General features: G+C 40.0%; 1 protein-coding gene across 3 annotated transcripts in view; it reads right to left on the minus strand.

The window, feature by feature from the left end:
• The window catches only part of GLS (glutaminase), a 64143-nt gene extending 44444 nt beyond the window's left edge, over window positions 1-19699 (minus strand). For 2 of the 3 annotated variants that reach the window (XM_054829489.1, XM_054829490.1), the window contains exons 1-6: window positions 19295-19699; window positions 12324-12420; window positions 11741-11862; window positions 5728-5857; window positions 4936-5015; window positions 2823-2986 (exon numbers count right to left, since the gene is read on the minus strand). In XM_054829489.1, the coding sequence (XP_054685464.1) occupies window positions 2823-2986; window positions 4936-5015; window positions 5728-5857; window positions 11741-11862; window positions 12324-12420; window positions 19295-19638 (937 nt within the window). In that variant the 5' untranslated portion in view covers window positions 19639-19699. Of the gene's footprint in view, window positions 1-2822; window positions 2987-4935; window positions 5016-5727; window positions 5858-11740; window positions 11863-12323; window positions 12421-13191; window positions 13953-19294 lie in introns of those variants that run through there. The other variant, XM_054829491.1, reaches the window with a different exon arrangement.
• Between the last annotated feature and the right edge of the window lie 1691 nt (window positions 19700-21390).

The following is a 21390-nucleotide window of genomic DNA, read 5'->3' on the forward strand; positions in this document are numbered from 1 at the left end:
TCAAAACTGCTTGACAATTAGCATGACTGCTCTAGCAACCTGCCATGCAATTATGCCATATGCAAACTAGACCTTTTCCCTAATGAGCTCAAATTACAGTGCTTCTCCTCTGCCAGTTCTTCTGACCCTTCTTGTCCATCGTTGGCCCTAGGCCTGTCTTGTACAACTGGCTCGCAGTCTTTGAGCACAGCAAGCAGAGGTTGCCACACATACGCAATACAGACATTTGAATACACAGAACAGCTCATCATGGCAAATTCTTTCTGAAATGACATCAAAATGTGTTTGTCCAATACAAAAACTTAAAGAATTCCATCTTTGGTTAACAAAATCCTTCAGCAGAATAAACAACTGCCTGGCAATCACTCATTCAATTACAATGAAACATTCATTACTTGACTAAGTTCTACAAACAATTATATTACTGGACTAATTCTACAAATAATTATCAAGAGAAGGTCCCATGTATGAATAAAAGATACTAACTGTAAATATATACAGGTATTGTCAGACACGTCACATTATGAACTCAACAGGTATGAAAAAAAACGCAAACTGCTCAATGATCATAAAAACTATTCCTGATGATGCCTATTTCAGGTACATTTTAGTATGTAAAATTCCTGATCTACTTAAATCAACTAGAATAATCTATAATAATCTGTTTTTAATTAACATGGGAATAGCTTTAGTCTTTGAGGCATCTGAATAGTTTGATGGGTCATATGTTCCCTTTGAAAAAAAAAGTTTTAAAATTGAATATTCACAAGACTGCAGAGATTTCCAAACTTCCATTGCACAGCACAGATCTTACTCAAAACATACATGATTCTTAGTAACACTAAGTTGGCATTTTTAGCTATGATTTAAAATTGTCTTGTAATATTCTCCATTCTTTCCAGCTTGAATCTCAACACTAGTGAACAAAGAAATGAAACAATACCCTGGTTTAGGCTTCATTAATGTAGTAACTATAAAAAAATACCTTCGGATGCATGTCTAACCAGTTTTTAAATACCTGCATATCACTTCATAAAATCCTGATTAGAAACATGAAATTCAACTATACCAGAATAATTAGAAAACAAATAGATTAAATATGTATATATTATATAGATATTTCCAAATCTGATCTTCAAAGTTCAGACTGCCAAACACTTTGCGTATCCAAGCCCCATACATCAATTTAAAACTATAAGTGTAATTCCTTCTTCCTTCCTCCTCCACTCACAGAAACTCAACTTCCCTTTCTCTCCCTGTAACTGAAATGTTCCTATTTATTAGACTTCTACCTTCTGTTTTAGTCTTTTGTTTAAGGACTGTATAGATAAAAGGCTGTTCAAGTTAGTTCTAACGCATCTTTCTCGTGTCAATTTTATCAGCCATACAAGCACATCCTTAAAATTTAAAATTCCTATCATGTGAATTAGTCCTCTCTATTAATTTCATGCACACTGGTCAAACTTTCAATAATCCCAATTCCTTTAGTGCATAACAGTCTTATAAAAACTCTTGAAGTCTAACAGCTATATAATAAAAGACCACAGCCTAACTATTCATCTTTTCTCACAGTTCTATTTTAAAAGTAGCAATAAAAAGATTTTAAAAGTAGCAATAAAAAGATTCTTTTATTTAAAAAATAAAAAAACAGAACATCTATATTGATCCAAAGGAAAAAACTGGCCATTTTCAGCACCATCAAAACTTTTTATATGAAAGCTTTTGTAGGATAGGAAAGGCAGTCTTCACACGTATGACACTGTATTTGGAATAACTGGGAAAGCAAAAACGAGACAGTAGAGCTTGACAAAATGCTGAATTCCCTCTTGGCGATATGTTGGTATTTCATTACCACTTACATCATAAAAAAGAAGAAATAAATTGTCAAGATTATTTTATTTGTCATTTTTGAGAGATGATTTTAAGGTGTGTACTAAATATAATTATGTGTCATTTATATATTAATAATATAGATATTTAAGTCAGAATTCAATACAGTCCTTGACAAAAATACCATCCAAGCCTTATGCTGTTAATTAAATATTAATTGCAATACCATGGCAACAGAAACATTGTCTGTTCTCTTACTGAGAAAGATCTGCTAGAAGAAACATTTGTGTTTCAGAGATAACATCAGTATTTCCTCTACGGCTCCATGAGTCATCCTTCTCAGATTTTTGCCATAATGTTTTTAAAAATAACATTTTCATGCTTGAGAATTAATATAATATGAAAAAGAAATAATCTAGATTAGTACTGTACAAGAAATTCTTGCTAAAGCACTCCTGCCACAGGAAAAAAAAAAATAAAAAATATTGTTTTGAATCAGTAGCCAAATTCAGTTTAGAACAGTCTGTGGAAGACGCATTCAATTTTGCCTTCTGGAAGCTAGCCAGTGCTGGTCTTTGGCACCAGAGTGCTGAGAAGTGATATACATTTATTAAAACCAATTTAATGTCTTTGATTCTTTCACCATCATTTTACAGAAGGCATGATTAAGGAACATTCGCTTACCAACTCAGCTAAATAAATACACATTTCAAATATCTGCGTTATCGAAATTCTTTGTTTTTTCCTACAGCTGGATACTAGCAAATAGAACAGAAATAATAAAGCATCTTCTACTAGCATTCTAAATCAGGCAAAAGTGAGTGACAAAGGATAAGCCTACCTTGTTGACAGCAAAATATTTTGGGACACTGTCTAATAATAAGATTTAAGAGGATACAGTAAAATGAAAAGACCGGAAAAACTGTGTAGCTTGTTTTATAATTTTCTAAAACTGAATATTTGCATTATTAAGTATTATATGTATCTCTTACCATCTTCATTCAGGAACAGTTTGTTGAATCTTAATCCACTAGGCTCTTTACCAACATATCTGTGCACATACTCTGTGCCAAGATCATTAACAGCAATAGCATATTTCAAAGGCTTTACACAGGACTGAAGACAAAATGGAACTTTGGTATCGCCAACAGAATGCCTGGGAAAAACAGAGGAAGATGAAAAACAGATGAAGAGGTTTGAAATGTCCTGTTTGCCAGCTGTGGCAAGTAAGAGTGCTAAATGCTCCATTTATTCTTCAACGTACTACGACTATTAACAAAAACATGCAAAAACCCCAAAGCATGTTATTAATATTAAGCCTCATTTTAAAGAGCAGAAGAAAAAGATTTAAAGGTTTTAACAACTGCCTCCATAAGCTAAGCATAACCAAGTCCCTTGCTGGTGATTACTGCAGATGTAACAAAATAAAAGCAAGTTCAGAAATGGGTTTGCACCAGACCAAAAAAAAAATCACCTCAGAGCTCTAGTACCACACTTACCCTACTCAATTGCAAACCACGTACAGGGTACACCTGACCTGAATATAGCCACTATTCACATTTATGTCTATATAAACAAAGATGAGATCCAATTTAGTTTGGAATTCAAGGGCAATAATTAAATAGCTGTATTTACACTCCCTTTGATAATGGCGTAGGTATTTTATTACAGTAATAGTCAGACTGCATCAAAGAATGACTCATACAAGCAGCATATGCCCCATTTAGAGCAAAAGGCTCCAAGCAACCACTTGTCTGATGGCAAGATCAGAAGCGTATTTGCTTCTTTTCTTTGCAGAAAATGTGAGAAGGTTCTCGCAAAACCATTTTGGCATTATAAAATATAACACTACACAACACTAAACATTACAAAAATTAGCATTATAAAAAACTTTCATTAGTACATAATATCAAAAACCAATGCAAAATGCTAATTTAAAACACTCAAAGGAAAACATTTTTACTTTTAAAGCCGTTGTATTATGAATAGATCATAATTCAGACAGTCAAGGAGCTGAAAGATACTTCAACTCACTTGTACAGCTCTTCCCCATGAGATTATAGAGTATATGGCTAATAAGAAACAAACATACAGATCATCATAGATGACATTCAAATGAACCACAATCCATAGCCACCATAAGCAAGTCTGATGCTCTCTCAGGAACGCCCTGTTCATCCAGGACACACCAAACACCTAAAAATGATGGTACTCAGAATCTGCAGTATGACCACAGCGAACTGCAGGAGAGCAGAGACAGGCAAGCTGATGAGTATCTGACATTGCCTCATCTCAGAGGCAGACACAGAATATTTAATCTTACTTTTCAGCTAGATGGTGAGAGACACTCTTTACATTTGGGCTCATAACTCTCTCTGCTACACTGAGTCACTAGTCAAGAAAAAAATAGAATAATTCTAGCTATATCTAAGACCCATATACACCCTTACAGGAAAAAGTTTAATAAACCTGAAAGGCAAAATCATGTTAAGTTCTGTCAAGTTTCCATGTCTTCATTTTCTTTTTAAAGAATATAGATCTGAAAATTTTCAGTGATGTATAGTGATGTATAATGCTACAGTAAGAACATTAAAATGCAGAAAAGGAACCAACTTTTAAGTATATCATGACCTACAGAATAAGTAATACAGCTCAAGGCATGGGTACTATTAGACAAAGCTGTTCAACTTCCGAAGATTAATACTACTTAAGCACTGTCTCTACCTTGTCCTTTGGTAATCACTCAAACCACCCACAACTTCGTTATTGCATTTGGATCATAAGCACAATACAATCCAGCCTTAAATGTAGTATTAACAAATACTATTTAAATAATATTTTATAAAAATAGCAAATTAATTCATCTTAACGGTTCATTCTTTGATGGTTGGACTTGATGATCTTAGAGATCTTTTCCAACCTTAATGATTCTATGGTTAACCAAAGAAGTTGAAAAAATGCTAAGACAGACGACCAAGTGGGTTTTACTTCTTAAACAAGTCCAATAAAGCTTTTTCTTTATTAAATCATGAAATAACATGAAGTGCTGTATATGTCAGATAGTTTCAATAACTGAAACACTAAAAGCTACAAGTTAGAATATACCTCTGTCCATCCACTGTGCAAAGTGATACACCCCACAAATCAGGGCTGAACTTGGCCAGTTGTGGAATATAGTCAGCAACCTATCACAATGCGAAATAAAAACAGACACATTACAATATCCAAAATATTTAACTATATGTTAACATATGTTAATTAAAATATATGCCAATGGAAAGGATACACAAGGTACAACCAAATTATTCCACTAATAATAATCTAGTATATCTAAAACTTCCTTACAATTTATTATATTCACTAGATCATTATCAAATAAAATATTTTTTTCAATGAAAGTATAAACTTCAGCATATTCTAAGAGGAATCTCTGCCCTGTAATACGGTATGTTCAGCATTTTCAAATCACACAAGAAAATTTATCTTGCAACAAAGTTGGGAGTTTTTCAATTAATTCATTGAAAATAAGCACTACAATAAAGTACTAACAAAGGTATGGTGTTGACAATTCCTTCTGTCACACAACCCAGCCAGTTCTGTAAAGTAGCATAACTCTTTTATAGACTAAGTTTACTCTGACAAATCATACGGCAGTTTAATAGTTTATGTGAAATTAAAGAAATAACACAATTTTCTCTAACCTGAAAACTGTAAGAGTGTTAGAGGTAAGGAGCTGTATTTCTAACACAGACATAACTGAACTTCCAAAACTATTTTATCAAGTTACTAGTTCAACAATTTGCTAAAGATATTAAGAAAAAAATCTATTTAAAGAATGTAGTTGGTTAGTATCAAGAAATCTACAGAAGTTTGAAGTTGAATTTACAAACACGTTACCTTTCCTCCAGATTGTTTTTTAGCACTTTCATACAGCTCATCAATATGTGAAGTAAACGACATAAAATCTGGAATGACAAACTTCCTCCTGAAAGCTTGAGTAAGCAACACAATATTACTTTGTACACACCTGCAAAGAGTTAAAAAAGTTTATTAGTATTTTGACAAAGTACTATCAAAAAGCCTACTTAAGTAGCAGTTACATGCTGTTTAAGTAAGGACCAGCAGTCCCTTGAAGTTATATGCCTACAAGAACAGGTCTTTATTAGAAAAAACTTTTAATTTTCCACTCCATAAGTTACAAATAGTTATTTAAAATTATTTAAAATTGTTTCATTGCATTCACTTTTATGCCTTTTTACTTAAAGCCTTTATTTGAAGTTTCAACGGTAAGGTTGTACTGCAGGGTACTATCAATTTGCCTTTGAGTACCACCTAAGCCGGCAAAAGGGACCTAAGCCACCCATTTCTTAGGATCAAGACATGTGACAGCCACCTAATCCAGCCCTTGTCCAAAGAAGTGCTAATTTCAGAGTTAGAAAGGGTTGGTTTCTCTCACTTCCAGCTGGCTTCACCAAGAAGTGAACAAGAACACTGCCAACAGACCAAGCTGGAATGAGTTTCCACTCTAGTAAGAACAAAACCCTGTGGAAGTACTCAATAACGTCTTCTCAAGTAAACGAAAGTTGACAGCGAGCAGTTCTGCAAGTCTCTTGCTTCAAACTATCTGCAGTTAAGGAATCTTCGCTGCCTTTTAACCCACAACATGTTATTGCCCACACCCTCTGAACATCAGCCCATCTGGTACATTTGAAAAACTGATGAGGAAAAAAGGAAAGGGCTTATCTAGGAGAAACAGAAGAAGGGAAGGATCAAAATACAAGCTGAGACATGCTGCTTGAACTGGTGTGTCTGTGGGTGGGGGGGTGAGCAGGAGCAGGGGTGACCAGTGAACAGACAAAATTATATTCCCTTTGAATCCCCCCCCCCTTTTTTTTTTAAAGCTTCGGTTTGAACTCCTTTGTACTTAGGAGACACTATCCAAAATTCAATGACAGCCCTTTCAAATGCTGGTGGGCACTACTCTCCAAGAGTGAACGAGATACAGCAGAAGAGAAGTTTCCATTGTACACACTGGCATCTTAATATTTGCTTTGTCTGTAATAAGTTGCTTTGCTAGTCTATGTTAAAATAGCAATTGAGTTGGTTTTGTTGCAATAATTGGTCATGCTTATCCACTCCTTTTTTACATATCCTGCAAAAATCCTGCTTGTTTTTGTTCCGAACAGCCTCCACTTAGTTACCTACTCCAGGTGCAATAACCTGGACAAAATGTTATTAATTATTTCAAAATAATGCCAGCTACGTGTGCAGAAGGAATAACACCACACATATGCACTAGGTTTAACTTTCAGATGCACTTCTACATTGTCTGTATTACCTGGACAGCATTAAGCACTCTTGGAAGAAAAAAAGATAAAACGTTCGAAGTTCACCCAAAGCTATTAGAACAACTCAAGAATACAAAGTGAGGAAAACAAGCAGGATGCAGTATGCAGTGCAATACAGTCCTCTGATACCATATTATGTTTCTGAAACAGGAAGGGCATTTACACACTTACCAATTCACACCAAGTCTAGGATGCTCACTTCAATAATGCAATCATTTTAAGCCAGAGATTGAAACTCATTGCAGAAATAGCTATGCTGGTTAAGGATGTTACCTATTTCTGCAAGAAGTTATTGTTCCCAGACTTCTGCCAAGGTCAGCGTCCAGGTATTTATCCTGATACTCCTTAACCCAGGCAAGTCATATGAATACGCAGACCCTAAATATGGGAGTTCAGTTAATCTAGATGGGTATTCGGAACAATTACTGCATGGAACAATTACTATAACATGACAGGGGTCTTGGTAAGCCTCAATTAATGGGGCAGCAATATTTTCAGTCAACGGAAGACACTAGCCTTGGCAGCCTCTAATATTCTGGAACTGACATCTCCCCACCGGAGTTTCTAACTGGTTTATGTTCCAGGTAACCCTTCAGAGATGAATGATCTGAGGCTCAGAAGAAGCAGAACAGTAGGAAAAGGTCACAGGGAGGAATTTAAGTAAATTAATATATTGATAAATAAAAATCTTTCTGCAGTCAAATTTTATGAACAATGTAGCTCTTATCCCCCACATACTTTAGCAACGTTCAAGACAGGTACAGTAAAAACTTCCAACCTCAAATTCTTCCATTTCTCCAAACTTTATAATTGCACATTGAAAAATTCTGTTTTGCCAAATCCCAGTCTAAGCATTTCTTCCTCCATTTGAAAACATGTCTTTTCAAACTATAAAACTTGCAGACACATTTGGGTTAGGAAGATTAGAATGCAAGTCTTATCATCTGTAACAATTTTCAGTGACTTGTGTAACCTGAAAGTAACAGTTTAGGGTTTTTTTGGATTTTTTTTTTTGAAACTGTATCTTTGGTCTCTAGTGTGAGGTTAGTATCACTTTGTTTCCTTTCTCATATAACTTGTTACATTTATCCATTCTTTTTCAAGTCCTGGCTCTAATTGCTGATTATAGCTTCCCTACATAAAGTAGACATCTGCTAGAAACAGTCTGAACTGAACCAATTCTGAAGAACTGTTAGGCTACCTGTACTGCTGAATGGGCACCCTTCTTCCCTGTTTAAAAAGCTATAGTATAAGCGTTATGGAAAGGAATGTGAAACTCCATTTCCAACTAACAAGATTACGTCTGTAGCACAGGTCAGTATACTTAGACATTTTAGAAAAAAAAAGTGACACTATTTTGACAAATGAGATATTAATGTTATAACATAGCAGAAGTCCTCTCTGTCTTCTGTGAAAAGCTTTCTAATTGCTGAAACAAATAGGATGAAAACATTTATTAATGCCTGGGTTAAGCATATCTAAAATGAAAGTTTTCCTTGGGAACTGCGGCCTAGATTGACAGAGCAGCACAGCCACTCGGAAGCAAACAGATACCCCGTTTGAGATCCAGCAGCGGATCGCCAGGTTTATGCTTAGAACATAACATGCCCAGATCGCTGCTTCCCACCTGCAGGTGAGAGGACATTTGGCTAGCAAGACCTCAGCTCTGGGTCAGCAAAGCGGCACAGACAGCACCTGGTGACAAAGGCTAAGTCTACAAAGCCAAGTAAATTATTCTGAAAAAGAACTGAGTTTAACCCTCAGAGTTATAACTGTTACTTAGTAGCTACCATCTCATTCAAGTTTACACCATTTTCACAGTAACTCAATACTGATTGCCTCATGCCTTTCCTTCCCCTACCACCGACAAAAACATTGTTAGTTAAAAAACAGGGCTTTTTGCAAGTTTTCTGTTTTTGTGTTAGCAATGAGGTGTGAGTTAGAGGAAAAGCCAAAAGGGGTAGGAGGATTTCTTAGAAAGATTGTTACATATTTTTCTACAAATTAGCCACAATATCATAGAAATTATCTTAAAAATATGTCAAAATGTGCACGCTTCATGAGGAAGACTTGAGAGTGTACAATCTTCCGTATTTGTTAAGTTGCCTACGTTTCACCTAACCTTAGTTAGCTAGTAGTAGTACTACTACTTTATTAAGTAAGTACCATAGCTAGGGTACAAAAAAAAAAAAAAAAAGGAAAAAAATCACATAGCAAGCTAACTGGCACGCTGCACTGCTTTCAGTAAGCAGGCTCTTCTCAGTGAGGTATCATCCATGCTACGCAGCCCATGTGTTTTGTTACAGAGATGCAACATGAACGGCTAATCCAAGAAATTTGTCAAGCACTCTCTCTGAAATGTGCACCAGTGAAGCCTTCAATTCAAGAAACTCAGGAGATGAGAAAGATTAAAACCCCAAGCTGTTCTGCCTGTAAAATAAAAATATGGAAAAAATCTCCATGTAAGTGGACAGCACTGTAGAGCCAAAAATCTTCAAAAGAAAGCAATTTTAGTCAAATTACAGTCTGATGTTTAGAACTACTAAAAAGGTGTTGAAACTTCCGTTACGAAGATGGACAGTACAGATGCACGAGCTGAAATAATTTACAGCTAATTTCTGCTGGACTTGATGGGTTTAGTCAAGCTTATGTATCATTTCTCCACATCACTTATCCTTGATGCTTTATTTGATCGAGCAGCTTTGGATTAAAATTCAACAGAATTACACCACTGATTTTTACATTTAAGAAACTGAGACTTCAAAGTCCTGTGGTAAGAACAGCTGAGTAGATACACTATATTTCACACCTTAAACACCTGGAGAAGAACAAAAAATACAGGAACCTTGTACAAGTCTCTACACAGCAAATGCAGTGTGCCTAGGAGGAACAAATAACTGAAGTTTGGGGTTTTTTCATTTATAAAAAAGTTAACACCTGCTGCTGGGAAGGAAAATCTGCTATGTGAAGAGATTCACCACTCCACCCTCTGGACAGTCTTTATGTTCAAAACCCTTCCTACACGAGAAGCAACCATGTAAGCTTTCCGCAGGTTATCATATTAACGACCGCTCCCCTAACACAGAGGATCAAATCCTGGGGATATGATGTAGAACACAGGCTAATCTTCAGCCCTCTAATTAGCAATCACTTGTCCTTTTTTTAATATAGAGCCCTTGCCTGAAACATAATTCATAGTTTAGTATCACAAACAAGTCTTCTAGTATAAATGTAATGCATAACAGCAAAAGCATTTCCTTTCCAATCCAACCATACACCCGGGAAGGTTTCTGACTCTAACAATTCAGCGTTTTTACTGTGCTGACAAATTTCCAGTGAAGACCTGACCTTGAACTTAAATACAGGAATAAAGTTAGTCCACGTTGTATCTTTAGGAAGTATCCCACGTTTGATTAAGGAGCTGACTGGTTTGTTATTTTGTCACACACAGATATTCATTTTTTCTCAATGTACTTCCAAAAAAAGTTTCCATATTTAAAAATACATAAAATATATACTTTATGTATATATAACATATATAATTTTGTTTATATTTATATAAACTATGTGAATAAATAATATAGTATAAGCATATATTGTATACTATATATTTCATATACTTACATGTATATAATATATACATGCAATTATATATGTAAACACATTTTTATACGCAGATATATTTTAAACTGTAACTGAGAGGAAATAGCACTAAACAGCATTAGCTCACAAATTCAAAAAATGCTACAGAACAACAAAAATGTACCAATTTTGACAAAAGCATACTCTTCATGAAAGAAGCAAGTTTTAGACATTATGTTATTTACTCTGTAAATGGGATAAAAATATAGACTCTAAAAATAGTCTACAAATTTCATTTCAAGATTTAAGAGCCTCTAAACTTCCAATCTTTTGGCACACAAAAACTATAAGTAGGGGAGCAAAGGAGCGTGCTTGGAATGAACTGAAGACAACCTGAACAACGCTTATGTTGTTCAGCTAACTGACCGCAGACCTTTCTTAAAAAAAAAGTATCACTAAAGTATGGCATATAAATCTCTTCCAAAACAGACCACAGCAGTCTACAGTCCTAACTGCTCTCATCTCCACACATCTTGAAATTTAACTTTGCTTTATTTTTCGTATACTCATTCCTAGAATTAACTACTCTGAACATCTCATTACACAGAAGTAGCATCCTGAACTTCAGATTAGAAACTGATGATGCAGCGAGACAGAAGTTTTAGGTACTCATACTAAATACTTCATGCTGCATCAATTAGTTTATTTGGCATCTGACCAAGAGCTGCAGTATGGGGTCAGATACACATGCAAACAACACTGATACGTTAAACTTTTGTGGAGATCACCCAATCAGTCTGCTGCATAAAGCCAGAGAACAAGCTCACATGAAAATAGCATCAGTAGGAGCACGTGTTTGACTCCCTTTCTAATTTACACATTCATTTATACACCTTATGTCTCTCCTAGGACAGCAGTCAGTAACACACAGCCAACATTCACTCAGCATTATACAGTTATGTTAGTGACAGAAAGTTTACTTTTTAAAAAGGTCTTTGTCCAGCATAACACCATCTGAAGTTGTTTGAAGGGTCAGTCTTAACATATCCATGCACTCTTTCAATCGGGGATCAGATGTACGTAATCCGGTAGATTTGAGTGCCTATTACAATAAAACAATAATTACTAAAATGAAAAAATATGCTATTACAATCAAGTTCTCTATTGCTCAGTTATTTATCAAGATGAGACATCTGCCACTGCGTTATCAACAGAGACATTTTGACACCTTATTAATCCTTCTGCCATTTTGGCTGCATCTGATATCAAAGGATTAATGTCATTTGAAATCCAGTGGTCCAACTACATTTTATACAAGTACAAATACTACCCAGCCCTGTCATAGACACATATGCTTTCAAGCATACTCTTTTGCACAGCAAAGAAGTGAATAACAATACTAGTATGCTCATTCTCTTTCTTAACTATATAAATAAGTTACACATCTTGCTGCAGCTAACCACGTATAAGAGAAATTATTTGCTTTGTATTATTGCACACAGAATGTTAAAAAAAGCTTGTAGTAGTTAGCTTTCATACAACGCTTTGGAACAGTAAACTTACAGTTATGAATTTATGAACCGGTATTTTTTCTTGTCCTTCTGCAATAGTATAGAAAAGTAGATCTTCTAAGCTAGGAAGGAGACCTTGCTTCATTTTACTGAAAAGAAAAAGAAAACACAAAAACCCGTATGCAGAGATTAGTTTAGCATGTTTTATGTATAGACATTTTTTCATTATTCACAAGGAAAGACATTTTCACTACCAATATAACTGCTCTCATTAATTTCAAATAACGCTTTTATCAGTGAGCACAAAGCTTAATTGAGCTTTAAGTAGGAAAAAATAGCAATATTAAAAGTAGCATAAGTATACTTTACAATAGCAAACACTTTTGACTGCAACATAGTCATGTTTTTACTGACATACATTCATTGCTAAGATTGTATTTAGGAATTTTTTGGAGCAGATTCACCACATTTCCCTCTTCTTGATGTTACCACATAGGATAAAGTATTTATAAGACTCAAAGACTTATATGCCTCATAATAAAGCTGTAAGAGCAGATTGACCCAATGGTTCTACAGGCGAAAGTAAGAGATGATGAACGTGTATTATTTCCTCCAAAACAGTGCTGTTTTTAGGAACTCCTAAAAGCCCTTGTCCTTCTAGAAGCTTACGTAAGCCACATCGGTTACAGTGAAAGCAAGCAAAGCCACCTGCAGCATGGTACAGTAACGTGAACCAGCGCAGGCACCAGCAGCAGTAACTCTCACTGGGCATACTTAGCAGAGTAAGTTAACATTCAGAGCAGCTACATCTTTAATGGTCACTGTGTTTATCAATGTAAACACACTGGTTCTCCAATTATTCTGTGTGTTAACTATGTTACTCAGAAATACGCTTTAAGTGAAAGGGGAAGGAAACCTACCAGATTAAGCATCAAGAGTCTTTCCAAGACAGAAGGCTGTAATACCGACAGCTTTCCCTCAAAGCCTCTGCAAGTTCTCTAAAGGTTTAACCTCAGAGTTTCGCTCTTCCTCGATATTCCAAAGCACCCTGCAGCAGGCAGGACCGCAAGTCTGGACTCGGTTCTTTATGCTTCCCCTATAAGTACGGCATCGTAGCATACAGCTGGAACGTACGCTTCCGAACTGCTAGGGGCAGAGACAGTAAAGGGCTTTGGATCAACTCTTTTAGCCTCCCTGAAGTGCCTGGGTTTGTTTCTGGCCAATGTTCTGATGTTTGACAAGCAAAAATAAATAAAAACAAAACAGTTCTCTAGTAAATGTAGACACAAACTAACTAAAATGCAGAGTGTACAGTCTTGCATTATTTTAGCCATCAATTCTAAAGCTCAATCTTATAATCTAACAATATTGGCAATAATTTGTTAATATACGGGGCAATACATAAAAGTTATTGTCTGAAACTAGAATGTTCAGCGGCAATTTATCTATTTTTACACATGTATGCATGTGTGTACAAAAAGCAGGTCTAAATTCTAGTCATGAAAGTTTTGACAAGGTTAGTAACTCTTCCAATATCAGTACTCGGGGTTATAACTATGAAAATCAAATACTACAACTAAGCAGAGAACCTAGGTAGGCCAATGCAAACAGACTGACGTTAATGCTCCCTCCTCTCCCGATACTAGCTTACTCTAGCTCAAAAATAGGTCAGATTTATGATTATTTTTAATAAAAATCTGATTATATCCAAATACTCTCTTAAATTTAAGGCAACCTTTAGACTGCACTCACCTCCCTCCTTTCCTCATAACTAGCAGTGAAAACCAGTAGTAAAAATCTCACTTCTCATTTTCCAATTTATTTAAAACACTGTACTTACATACTAAGAACAGAAGACAGTTTTGTAAGCCAACAGAACTTTCCTTGTCTTCCAGTCTGGATTTTTTTTTTTTTTTTTAAATGATGCTGGCTGACTAATGCACAGACAGGCTGGCAATTCAACCGAGACAAACGCTTGCAACTACCTCAAGCAAATTACTGAACACCCTTTTTCCTAAAGAAAATTTAAGTCTTCCACGCAGCACGTTGTGCTTTCAATCTTTTGAGAACAGTATGTCCAGTCAAGCCAACAGAACCCAAACTACTAACATACCAATTAAAGCTTCATCCTGTATCTGCATGCTACCTCTTTGTTTTTCAAAGCTACGCCGAGTTATGTAGTCTACACTCCTACGTTTTCCCCATTTACACAGAGCATTTAACTAAGCTCCCCAAAGCACGGAGATTTCATGCTTTAAGGAATGTCTCTGCTATAAGACTCATGACTGGATTGCTGAAGGTCTGACAGAGGAAACTCCCATATTTCACTCTGACAAAACAAGCTGGCAAACACACTGAGAAATTTTAACTGATAACCTATTTCATTACAAGTTTCTGAGCTATTACTCAGAATTTTACAGCTGTTCCAAATGTGGAATTTCTATCTGGAAGGGTGCAGGGGAAAAAACCTTCAGACATTTGACCAAGATTTTTATCTGTCTCTCCAAAATTTTCATCTCTTAGAGATGTGCACCCTTCACAACATAAATTCTCTCTTGACACAGTTTCCCTATCTTTCACATCTGCTGCTGTTCAATATTGGGTCAGTCAGCCTAATTTAAACATGGATCTGCACTTGACTGCCAAAGCAAAGAGGATGGCATTCAATATATTTACAGAAAATTGCTCTTTATCAAAAGATGGACTATTTGACAAAGCTTATCAGCTAAATAGAGGTGGAAAGGCTTGCTCTGCAGTTTATCAGGTCAGTGATGTCAGTAACTAGTGTTTGCTTAATGTAAAAGCTATGTTTTGGCACTGTGAGCACACTTAGCAAGACAGTGCTGCTCAGCACATGTTTTAAAGAGCTGTTTTTCAAGTCAGGGAACTTGCAATTTCCATAGTCAAATTAAAGTGGAAATTCCAGTTTATTCCATTTCATGAATAATGACATTTGATACTTATTTCCCTTCTTTAAAAAAAAAAAAAAAAAAGAAAAAATATTGAGGCCCAGACTACTACACAACTGGACTTCTTCAGTGGTATTCTAATCTGTGGACTAGAATACCTGTGGATGCTTCACACTGTTCTTTATACTTAAAGAAAAACAGAATGCAGGAATTCCAAGCACAAGGACTTTGCGGTCCATATCGTTCCTTCCTTCAGCTCTTCCTTTTGCATCAGTACGATGTTTATACCAGATTCCATGGAGGATTTAATTTTAGCTAAAGCTGAATTGTGATTTCTACTCTATAAAAGAGATTCAGTTTCAAATCCAGTGAAACATTCCTTCTTCGTGCTTCGAGATGTGACTGGCAAAATGCAGAACAGGTTTTATAGAACAAGTGATATAAAGATATGATACTGCTAATACTAGTACCAGGCTCATTATTAATCATAAGACACCAGTCACAAAAATATTAGGTCACAACTGAAAACTGCAAGGGCTGCAACCGGCAGTCAGTAGCCACTCCATCTAAAACACGCATCCTGAAGAAGCTGGCACAATACTACAGATAACTGATCTCCAACTAAAAGTTATAAACATCTGTCAAGTCACTAAAAAACTTGCATAGACACTGATCCCATTAACAGTGGTGGGGAACCGTTTACCTGAGCACTTACAAAGATTCAGACAAAACTATGTATTTATAAACTTAGAGCAAAGATGAACATGTTTTAGTAGATGTCAAAGTGTTTATGGTAAGAATAAGAACTGTTGCTTCAAAACCTTATAGCCTCTAAGGAAGTTATGAAAGATCTAATGAAAGCGCACTTCTAACAGTTTCTTATATCTGCGACTATTATATTCGCACTCTGACAGGAGCAGCAGCGAGATGAACCGCTGCCTGGTTACTATACAGTTATTCCTCTGCAATTTGGCCTGGATGTGAAAGCAAAACAAATCTTAAAAAGTATCGCCAGAATTCATCCCTGTCTTTAAAACGGAGGGCTACAACTCCCATGTCATTTTAAGAAAAGATAACAACACACACCCATTAACCATTTCGCTACATTCCATATACTAGTACCCATCCCTATTGCAATTTAGCTATACTTTAAAAATCAGATGCTCACATCTTCCTCCCCCCTCACCTTAATCAAGGCCTTTGTAATTTAGAAATAGCTCATACTGAGATAAACTATGTTGATCCTACTACTGCCCAGCATAAGATGCAAGAAGAATGATGCACACTTATACCGAAAGTAGAAGTAACCACTATAAAATATTATACAAGTTTAGAATTTAGAACTGCACTAGGTTATTGTGTTTAAATGATTTAGGCATGAACACAGATATAATTTATTTTGATCCACAGCCTTCATTAATCAAAATTATCGATCTATGACCACTCTCAGTTTAAGCTCAAATATTTTTCCTTTCCAAAACACAGTAAGTTTCAGGTGGATACACAGAGTGAAGGCTGGATAGCAGGGATAAGGAGGTGGTGGAAGATGTTTAGGGAAAAATGCACCGGAGGATCTGGTTATGCAATGGGATACTAGTTATTTCATCAGCCACAGACCTCATAAGTTATTCCCTCTATGAGGAATTAAACAGTTCTAAATTTCTGTGCAGTCTTTGCATGAAAGATTTTAGGTTTTCATTTCCAACTCCTACTCTTCTGTACACAGAGACTGTTAGGCAGGCAAACAAGCATGAAAATCTTGGTGCTGTCTTTTGACACGGTAGGTTATTCTAGTATCCTAGAACCATGACCTTACAGCCAAATAGAAAAAATAATCCCCCAAAAGAAACAAAAAAAGAAAGTGTAAAAAAGACTATTGTATTCCCAGTTGGATCCACAAACCATCTGCCAAACATGGCTCCAATGTTACATACCGCTGGATGGCAAAGCGCTGGCATCGGCAGAACACGCAGACTGTACTGACTTAGCCCAGTTGTCAGTTTAGGCCAGAATGCTGTCTTTTGAAGAACTTAATTTTTCTTCTGAATCCTGCATTCTGACTTAATCTAGCAATGATTTCCACATGTAATGTACCATTTACAAATGCTTAAGGAAGATTTTTTATAATTCCGCATTCAGAAAAATAAGAATGAAAGTATCCAGCAGCCTAGCTAATATGCCACCAGGAATTCCTGCACAGCCTGAACTGAAACTGTTTCCAGCTTTTTCCTTGTTCCTAACTATATGCTGTCTGTTTTACATAATTGTTCCTTGTCCATTTTGCAGTAAGGCTCAAAGAACAAGCATCTGACTTTCAAATACATCCTTTTGTCAAAAGCCAAAAATGATTAAAAGTGTATAACTGGTTTGTGACTACATAGCCTTACCAGATGTATTAGAAATTACAGGATTTCCCCAACTGATGCTAGCTGTAGGAAGCTGTTATAAAAGCTCAGTTTAGGAACATGTTACCTCTTTAATAAATCACCTTTTCGACATCCTCAAAACCCCTCACAGTTGGCATACTCTTTTTTCCTTAAGTTTTTAATGGCACGGTCTGTATTTTTCATTGAAAATGGAAGTACAACCTTTATAAACCACACCTACTTGAGCCACAGCTGAATAATTTTTTTGTTCCAAAACAGTATGTATAGAGATAATTTAAAAATGAGACTTCATGTATGTTGAACAATACACATATGATTGTGTATCATATAGTATATGGTTATATAACCTGACATGCGTGCATCTTTAAAGGCATTTGACAGCAGAAATGATAAATGATGACTTTAAAGAAGGTTATATCCCACCGAAACAAAAGGCTTGAACCACGCTCAGCAGCTAAGACATTTGGTGGGAGAAAGGGGAGAAGAACAAGAAGATAGCTTCTTTCCCTGCCTGCCACGTTGAAGGAGTACAAGTTCACACTAAAAACCCATTAAAAAACAGAACTCAAAAGCAGAACAAGCAAAGGGCAAAATATCAGATGATGGGCGGAAACGAACAAAACTTTTTCAAGGCCTTCATAGCGCTGAGGATTAACAGAGCAGAGTGCTAAAGAGAACCATCAATCCATTTACCTCATCATTATACTCCTTGCCTGGTACCTGCTGCTGGTTATTAACCAGGAACGCAAGCTGGAGCTGATACACCTGTCCCTGACCAATTCTTTTAGGAATGCTTCAGGTTCTAAGTGAAAGAATATTAACTTCATAAACATGTACAGCCTTATCATTCTGCTACCTGCACAGACCTTTGTCACTGAGGGAACAAATCACCACCTCTTGGCACAGGGACACATTCTGCAGCACTTACGAACATTGGTACGCATAAGTAACGCGTGGTAACATCTATCCCTAACTGCACTAGACGGAGACGTGGAAGAAAGCGCTGCAAAACTTCCAAGGCAGAACTACACACCGCCTACGTTGCCTTTAATAACTAATGTAAGATGACACAGCTTTCGCTTCTCTTGGAAAATATTTTACGCCAAGTAGCGGCGCTAGAAAAAACACACTAATGTACGGCCTCCTCTGAGCCAAAACGCAAGACCCCGCACACGGCCTAACGCGGAAGGGACCCCAAGCCAAGTGGAAGCTCAAGGCGTGGACAGGACCGCCAGCAGCGCCGAGGGCAGCCCGGCGGAGCACACATCCTCCCCACGCCACGCGTCTGCGCTTCCTTCCTCGTTTCGATCCCGCCTTTCATGACCCGCGGGACCCCACCGGGCAGCGCAGCCCCGCGCCACGGCGCTGGGGGGGCCCCCCCGAGCACCCACCCGGAGGTCCGCGGCAGCCGGGCCCGCCCCGCACCGCCCGGCACATGCAGCGCACAGGCGCAGCGCGCCCCGCCCCGCGCCCCGGGAGCGGCCGTTACAGACCCAAGCCCGCCGCCGCCGCCGGGAGCCCCCGGGAGAGGCGATGCCTGCGCGAAGCAGCGGCGGCCCGGCCCTCGCACCTGCCGGGGAAGCGGCCCGGCGGCCCCCCGCGCCTCGCCCGGGGCGGCCCGGCCCCCTTCCGCAGGCACCACGCGTGCGAGGGGGAAGGCGGCGCTCACATGGCGCCTCCGCATCCCCCGCCGCCCGGCCCGGCCCCGCCGCCCCCCTCGCACTCACTTCTCCCCCCCGCCGCCGCCTCCGGTCAGCTCCTTGCCGCCGCCGTGGTTATTGTTGTGGCCGCTGTCGGCGGGGGGCTCGCCGGGGGGCGACGGCGGCGGCGCCTGCGCCCCCTTCCCCGGCTCCTCTAAGGCTCCCTCCGAACGAGTGCACAAGCCCCGCGCCGAAGGCGGCGGCAGCCCCGGGCCGCGGCGGGAGGCGGGCGGACTCGCGCCGAAAGCGGCCAGGGGCGGCGGGAGGCGCCTAGAACCGGCGCCGGGACCCGGGCCGCCGCCCCCGGCCGCCCCCGGCGGGCCGAGCTGCAGCAACTCCCGCAGCAGCGCCGAGCGCCACAGCCGCATCATGCTGCGCCACTTCCCTCCGCCGAGTGCCCCAGCCGGCGGCCCGCGGCGCCGCTCGCACCCCGCCGCGCCCACCGCCACTCACCCGATTGGGAGCGACTACGTAACTGTCAGGCACGCGGCGTTCTCATTGGCCGGCAGGGACGCCACTCCGGCCGGGCCACGCCCCTCCGGCGCGGGGCGAGACGCCCGCGGGCCGCTGGGGTCTCGGCGCGCGAGGCCGACGGCGCAGCGGAGTGTGGGGGGGCGGCCGGGTAGCGCGCGGGAGCCCGCGGGCGCGTGGCGGGGGCGAACAAGGACGCGGGGGGCCGGTACCGGCCGCGGCCGGCGGGGCGCGAGCGGAGCAGAACAGAACAGCGCCCCCCCGCGGGCGGCTCCGTCGCAGGGCCGGGCGGCGGCGCGCTGAGGGGAGCGGCGGGGCGGCGGCGCGTAGCGGGCCGGGGCCGCCGTCCGCAGCGAGGTCAGCCCGCCCTTCCCGCCGCCTCCATTTTCTGTGGGCCCCGGCTCCTGATGGGGGGAAAGTTTGAGTAACCGCCGCCCCCGCGCCGGCAGCGCGGCCCAGCGGCGGCGGGGAAGGGGCGCGGGGCGAGGCTGACACCTGCGGGGCGGCGGGCGGCGCCGGGCGAGCCCGGGGGTCCCCGCGGGCCTCGGGGCGGCGTGAAACGCTCCCGGCGGCGCTTCCCTCCCTGTGCGACGTGTGAAGGGGTTAGAAACGGGCCGGGCTTCGGCGGTGTCAGGTTTAGGTTGCCATGGATACAGGCGATTTTTTTTGGAAAAAAAAAAATATATATATTTTTAACTATCAAGTGCACCGCGTCAGCCGGGACAGAGGAGCGGGCGGCGGGTGCAAGCCGGTCACCGATGCGGGGTGGGCAGGACGCCTTGGCCGCCCCCGCAGGGAAGGGCTCGGGAGACAAAAGCGCGTTGGAAGCGGCCTCGGCCGGAGCAGCAGTGCCCCAGCTCCTTGGGCCAAACGCGCCTGCTCCCGCACGCTGCTCCCGCTCCCGCACGCTGCTGCTTCTGCTCACACGTTTCCATGCACTTGCAGTGAAAATGTCATGGCGTAGCTCACTGCCAGAACTTGCTGTGCAGGCCAAAGTGTACCACTTTTAAAAAAAAAAAAAAAAGAAAAACCCAAAGAAGACAAGAGGTAAACCACCTGGACGCCTAGATGAATTGGGTGCGGCTGTTCTTCATGTTCACATCATCAAACCTTTAATCAGCGTGAAAATTTTGCTACTGCTCATCTACAGGTCTGAGTTTGGGAAGCACTGACCCATGTAATGCAATGCCAAAGGCCAAAGTGGGAAGAGTAGCAGAAAATAACTGCAGGGCTTAGCACAAGGTATAAATGTCACTCCTTGCACATACTTACGCGTCTGTCACAGCATCCCGACGCGCTGCTTGCCAGTATACAGCATCTTGGAAGTCATGGATTTTGCAGTTACTTGGTGAAACTCTTTGCTCACGTAACCAAGTGCTAAATTTGTCCTAGATGAGTACAAATCTATATTAGTAAATTGTATCCATTATGGGTAACAGCAGAAGAGGAGATCTCTGTCATCCTACTTCATCAGTAACGCCAACATGGAAACGAGTATTTAAATTGCCACTAGCTTTCTCACTGTAGGAACCATAATCTTCTGAGCAAAAAATGTAAATACTTCTGGAGTTCTGAGCCTATTACTGCTAAATTTCCTTGTGAACCAATTTCCCCGTGCGCTGAGGTTTATTTCTTTTGGTATGCCTATTATG

The sequence above is a fragment of the Grus americana genome, chromosome 6 (assembly GCF_028858705.1).
Source record: "Grus americana isolate bGruAme1 chromosome 6, bGruAme1.mat, whole genome shotgun sequence".
Classification (NCBI taxonomy): Eukaryota; Metazoa; Chordata; class Aves; order Gruiformes; family Gruidae; genus Grus; species Grus americana.